This window comes from Mastomys coucha, unplaced genomic scaffold (genome assembly GCF_008632895.1).
Source record: "Mastomys coucha isolate ucsf_1 unplaced genomic scaffold, UCSF_Mcou_1 pScaffold21, whole genome shotgun sequence".
NCBI lineage: Eukaryota > Metazoa > Chordata > Mammalia > Rodentia > Muridae > Mastomys > Mastomys coucha.
Window position 1 is genome coordinate 150,086,516 of NW_022196904.1, and position 6,895 is coordinate 150,093,410.

Consider the following 6,895-nt stretch of genomic DNA (forward strand, 5'->3'; position numbering starts at 1 on the left):
CCTCTCCTTTCCTCTCTTCTCCTTCTCCTCTCCTCTCCTCTCCTCTCTTTTCCTCTCCTCTCCTTTCCTCTCTTTTCCTCTTCCTTCTCCTTCCTCTGCATTCCTTTCCTTTTGTCTCTTCCCCTTCTTTCTCCAACACTCAATATAGAGACCAACACTTTGATCTGATTACTTATCTGGGGGGGGTGGTTCGGGAACTGAAGCTAGAGTTCTTAACCATTAAAGACCTTGAAATACTTTGTGAATATCACTACCTGCTGGTGGACAGGCTGACGTCACCTGTGAATTGAAGACACACAATTGAGAGTAGCCTTGAGATCTTGGAGAAGTGCAAACTAATGACCCCACCCTCTTGTAGTTTCCCATTCAATAGTGTTGAGATAGAGTCCAAGAATGTGCATGACCTCATGTGCCCTGGTGATGCTGGGATAGAGTTCAAGAATGTCCCTGTGTACTCAGGTGATGTTGACTCTGAGCTTTTTCACACTCTGAGAATCAGGGTTCTAACCCAGCCATGTGTCAATCATGCACTTCACAGGCTCTGGGACATGCCTTTCTCTGTCTAATCCTGACCTGGTTCTTTCAAGGATAGTTGTGGCTACTCCTCCCTATCACTGATCAGGTTTTGCTTGTCAATATTTTTATTGGCTAAATTTTGTTAAAATTCTACTCCGCCAATGTTTTTCCTCTGAAGAAACTTACTTTAAGAGAAACCTAAGTAGTATCCCATTGGGCTTGCTACCAGTGTTAAATATATACACAGTTCAGGGCACTGTGTTGTTTTGAAGCACTCCACTACCTGCTAAAGTTTCCATTTGCCATTCTTTAGTGTCAGTGTTTATTGGCTTCCTTTAAAACTGATGTAATTTAAGAGAAAACCCAGAGTGACTACCAACAGAGGCTACTTTCACTATAAAGTTAACGTGAATAATTTATCAAGTTGCCTTCAGAGGCTCTGCATATTTGACTTATTTAAGGAAGGATCGATTCTTCTCTCCTATGTCTTTTTCATTCATATGATTCTTCATTCATATGATTCTGTTGAGATATTTTAGCTAGGATTGTTTCATCAGTTCTTGCTTTTGGCATATGAGGGATATCTTTATAAGGCCAGTAGCACATAGGAACATCAGACTTGTTTACAACAAAGGATGCATTATGTTCTGGAAAAGAACTTCATATATGAGAGGCAAAGGTGCCCTGTAGATAGCACTGAGCATGACAGGGCAGTTTCTGTTTTCTGCCTAAAATGTTGCCATTTTTTTCTAATCTCTGATTTAAGTGTCTGCATTTTGTTCACTGTTTTAATGAACATATTTTTTTTTTTGTAAAAAGTGGTTATTATATTGTATTTGATGGAATAAAAATCCTAAGTGGTTAATAGCTATTGGCTAACTGCTGATGATTATCTGTTAACCAATCAGAAGATAGAGTCTAACTGTCACATTTCAAGGTCCCATATTAAAATGTTCTCTCTCTCTCTCTCTCTCTCTCTCTCTCTCTCTCTCTCTTTCTCTCTCTCTCTCTCTCTTCCACCTACAGCAACATTTACTTAGATATAAAATCCATCTCAAACAAGCTCTGGAAATATAACCGCTATCGCTACATCATGACCTACCACCAGAAGCCCTGGCTGCCCCCACCCTTCATCCTGCTCAATCACATGTGCCTGCTCCTCCGAGGGCTGTGCTGTCGCCCAGCGCCACAGGACCAGGAAGAGGGTGACGTAGGGCTAAGTAAGTTTGTCTGGAGGAACGGAAGGAACGGAGAAAAAGGGCAGACACTGGGAATGAAGGAGGGGAGAGAATAATAGGTAGGGACATTGGCTGGTGATTCTAGTGAGGTCCTGAGAACAAACTGGCTTGCAAGCCTTCACCTTTGTCTGGGGTCTCATGATTATTTTTGCCTCTGTTAAATGTTGCAGGATATTTGATTAAACTGTGAACCCCAAGATTGTATAATTACCTGAAAATACCTGTTTCTAGTTGTGGTGTGGCTCAGCCCTTAGTATACACCTTGAATCTCAAACAATGAAGGTAAAGTTAGTTTGTAGAAGGAACCACTCACATTGAAAGTGAAGTCCAATTGAGTAACAGACAAAGCAAGAAAGATTGGACAGAATAGGATATGGCCAACTCTCATGGGAAGAGAGAGGAAAGGTAAGCTACGAGAGAGAGAGAGAGAGAGAGAGAGACAGACAGACAGAGAGACAGAGAGAGAGACAGAGAGAGACAGAGAGAGACAGAGAGACAGAGAAACAGAGACAGAGACACAGAGACAGAGACACAGAGAGAGACAGAGACAGAGAGAGACAGAGAGAGACAGAGACAGAGAGGAGAAGCAGGAGGTAGAGGAGGAGAAGGAGGAAGAGGCAGTTTTACCAGGACAGTTGTGGCAAGACAGGTTGCAGAGAGAACAAGCTAGACATAGGTGAAGACAAAATTAGCCAGAAAATGAGAAGGAGCCAGGAGATTAGAACATACTGCCAAAGTTAGTATGAGGCCAAACAGAACAAAAAGTCAGAGACTGAGAGAAAAGCCAGATTGAATCCAATCAGCTTGGAGAGGCATTTGAGCTGAAACAGCTGAGTTGAACAGGCCAGCCAGAGCTCAGAACTAGAAAAGGTGAGCTTATTCAGGAACAAGTCTCAGAGGCTGAGAACATTTTAGGCCTAGATAAGATTGTCAGAGGCTGGAAGCCTTCAGGACTAGGCCTCTATTAGCAGACTGAGGCAATAAGCCTATGAGAGAACAATTACTTCAAGAGAATAAAAAAATACTTTTACAGTTAAAATGGTATGCTGAAACAGAAACAGGAGAGACAATGTCTTTGCTTGAATGTGTGAAGGTTTTAGACCTCCTAGAAAACCTGGGTTTTCTCTGCTGACCTGGGAACTCCTCTGAATATTTCTTAGAGAGTAGAGTTACCTGACCTGACTTATTGCCCTGCTGTGTGATTCAAAAGGTCTTGGATCCAGGGAAACAGGGAGGCAAGCTTGGCTAGTGAATCGGCCAGAATCACAGCCTTCAGTTTCTATAGATGGTTTGATTTTGTAATTGTCAGTGCCTCTGAATAAAAACATGTTACCAAATACCAAAGTATATATAGAACTACATAATCCCAAGCCAAAGTTGATTTCATTCCTTTTTTTTTTTTGAAATTCAAGTCTGCCAATTAGCAGATTTTAAAAATCACCCAACACCACATACTTCAAAGAGATATTACTTTAGTATTTTTCTTCTGAGGAAAACATTACGATTCTTTGCATTTTTGGTATTAAATAAACCCCTCCTCCCTCTTCCTTGTTCCCTTATTCTTCATCCTCTATCTCCTGTCTTTTGTTTTTCATTCCTTGCCCTCTATCTTTCTTGGGCAAATAAATCTCTGTGCTGAGAACTTGTTGTTGTGGTGTCCTGAGCCGATACTTTTGCTTTCACATCTGTGAACCACTGGAGTGCCCGCCTTAAAGCTTTTGCACCAAGGCAAGTTCACCCATAGTTCTAAAACATTCTCCCGGCTTCTTTCCACCCCTTTAAAGGTAGAATTGACAACCGATGGGGTAGCAGTGCCACCCCGTGGATAGTTTTAGGAACTGCAGACTCCAAGCTGCATCTGTTGCTAGCTCCCTTTGGGAGTTTGGGGATAGCCACTGTTGGTGGCTGGTGTATATCCTGGCCCTAAAAAGCTTCATGCTTATAGGACATCAAAGATGGGGGCTGTGGGAGATTATTATTTTTCTAATGTCTAAATGGTTCTTCCACGCCATATAAATCACAAAATATTGGGTGCTTTAGTTGTGACACATTTTTATTACTAAACACATTTTCAATTTAAAACTAATTTCTCATTGCTCTTTTAATTGAAGAATAATGAAACTACTATTGCATAATTAGTAAATTATGAAGTAATATTTAATTTTTCTCTTGACTTATGTGAAGACACTTATGAAAGAATTTTCCAAGTTTTGGAAAATTGTCCCCTTAGTAACATCATGCCCTCTTGATATTTCCTATACTAGAAACACACTTAAATGTGATTTCTGGTTCCACTCATTGAGAACCAGGGCACTGTATAAGTCTGAATGCTGAGGTTTGATGAAGGCCTGCACTGGCCTTGCACCACAGGGAGAGGCGTCTTTAAAGAGTGGGTTACTTCAGGGAAGAGTGCAGTGTTGACTGGCCATTGGCTGGTAGTTCCCAGAAAGAGGATTTAGCCCATCCATGCTCAGCTTGATGAGGCAAGACTTCCTCATTGGCTGCAATGGCATCAGCACACTCTGCCCGCTATAAACTCGATTTTCACATGTACATTACTTATTGCTCTTTTAATAGTTAAAGCAGTCAACAGGGAAAAAAGACAATGATGTTCTTTCTCTAGCTGTATACGAATAGAGAGAAGTTTGGTTAACACAGGAAAAAAACTGCACACTATTAAAATATTGGAAAGAAGGCTTCTGTTTGTTCACAATATTCAGCACTTTTTAAAGAAAGAAGAAGAAAGAATGATCTAGTATTCTCAGATGTTTGTATTACTGCATTTCTAGGAGCACAGTGTGACAGGCTGTGATGTCTGTCACACAAGCTCCCACTTACTGTTAGTACCCATCACACTGAGATCACTAAATACATGAGGCTAGGTACTTAATAAAAGAAGCTTGCAACTGACCTTCGAATAAGCAAGTCTTACCTCTAAATCCATTTACTGGAGAATTTTGCTTTTGAAGATTTGGAATAAATAACAAACAAACAAACCTATAAGACCACACTGGGCATTGTGACACACATCTGTGATCCCAGACATGGAGAGGTGGAGGAATGGGAATCTGCAGGTTTGAGGACAGCCTGAGCTACATAGTGAGACTGACTCATTAAAAAAAAAAAAAAAAAAAAAAAAAAAAAAAAAAAAAAAAAAAAAAAAAAAAAAAAGCAATAAAACAAATTTAAAACAGAAAAAAAGTGAAGGAAACAAAATATCTCAATTCCAACTATCTAAACTAGAAATCTGAGCAAAATTAAGAAAAAGGTGCTAGAATGATAGTCTATGAAGTTCTTTCTGTGCAAGCATGAGGACCGCAGTTTGAGTTTTAGAACCACATATAGTGGCTTGGGTGCTGATGTTTTCTTTTAATTCTAGCACTGGGGAGGTAGAGCAAGGCAGATAGCTCAGACTCTCACCATTCATGCAGACTAATTGGTGTGTTCCATGTTCTCACAGACCTGGACTTCAGAAGCACCACCAGGTGATCGACCTCTTCTCTATATCTACATGTGCACACATGTGTCCTCCTATATCTTCATCTCCCCTAGGAGTACACATGAGAACATAGAATGCAATCTAGACAAAATTATTCTGCAGATATATTTAGAGTTAAAACTTGTTTATGCCAAGGTCAATTGTAAGCCTCTTTTATTAAGTACCCAGCCTCATGTATTTAGTGATCGTATAGACAAGAATATATTTTGTCATTTAGAACCATAAAATTCACCAGAATCATGATCACAAAACATAATAGTACCACTTCTAGGGAAGATAAATGGAAGGAAATACATAGTATTAAATTGCAACCGCACAGTGTTGAGTGTAGCAGTACTGGGGCACTTCATAGCCACCTTCTGTGTGTGCCTCTTTGAGCAGTTCATTGGCTCCCAATGCTCTGGGATGCTCATCACAGTCTGCTTCCCCAGTGCTGGGAGTAAAAGAATGCACCACCGTGTCAAATCATTTTATGTGGGTTCTGGCAATCAAGCTCCAGTCTCCATGCTTGCGTGGCAAATGATTTATAGACTAAACTCTACCTCTAGCTCCTTCCCTTTTCTAATTAAAAAAGGATAAAAAGTGATTTCTCACAATTTCCCCATATATAATACAGATAGCATATAAAGACATCTTGAATCACTATGTTATTGCTACCGTGTCTGGCCAACATAGAATTTTGGGAAACCAAATTTAATATACAGATTTTAAGTGAGCATATGGTGCCTGTGGCTCTGTCATTCAAGGTTCTACTGTATTTGGAGGCTGGAATTCCAAGACTGTAGTCTCTCTCTGGTCAACCTCTGGTGATGGCCTTCTAGTTACATCGTAACATGGGGGATGGGTTCCTGTAATGTAGGGAAGTGGGGAGATAGGGTGAGGAAGGAGAGAGAGGGAGAATGGAGAGCTAGCAGTGGCTAAGCTTGAGGTGACCAGTCCATGAATCCAACCACCCTAAGGTGCCATCATTTAACCCTTGCCTGTAGACGAAGCTTCAGCTCATGAACCACTGGGGACACAATCCACGTTGGTAAAATCATACTCCATATCAGCCCTCCAAGAATGGCTTTCATATGTGTTGTGCTTATTTCCACAGAACTCTACCTCACTAAGGATGACTTGAAAAAGCTTCATGATTTTGAAGAGCAGTGTGTGGAAAAATATTTCCATGAGAAGTCAGAAGGTCTGAATTGTAGTTTTGAGGAACAAATCCGAGCGACATCAGAAAGGTAAAGAATATCTCTTTAATCCCCAAACTGCTACCCAATCAGGATTGTCCTAAAATGTGTAAAAGAATAGATAGACCCACTTTCAAACCCCATAGGTTTGAGTTCTGCCCAATTTACAGCATGTATCGCAATATGATTTATGTAATCAGCATCTATTTATTGGATGTCACTATATTCTAGATAGTCTTTGCATTCCAAGGGATAAATGGAAACTAGGCATCAAGAATTCCTGTCTGATGGACTTACATTCCAATGTCTGCATGTGGAAAGGTTAAAGGAAATGAAGGAGTAGAAAAGACAAGATATTCAAGAAAGCTGATGGAGGAAACATACATTAATGTTGGTCAGTAAAAAAAAAAAATGCTATGAATAATTGCATGTAGTGATGCACGCCTTTAATCCAAGAGCTGCAG

General features: G+C 40.3%; 1 protein-coding gene across 1 annotated transcript in view; it reads left to right on the forward strand.

Moving 5' to 3' along the window:
• The window catches only part of Trpm6 (transient receptor potential cation channel subfamily M member 6), a 147,730-nt gene that overhangs the window by 83,168 nt on the left and 57,667 nt on the right, over window positions 1–6,895 (forward strand). The window contains exons 24-25 of the mRNA XM_031389892.1: window positions 1,543–1,736; window positions 6,350–6,482. Coding sequence (XP_031245752.1) covers window positions 1,543–1,736; window positions 6,350–6,482 — 327 coding nt within the window. The remainder of the gene's footprint in view (window positions 1–1,542; window positions 1,737–6,349; window positions 6,483–6,895) is intronic.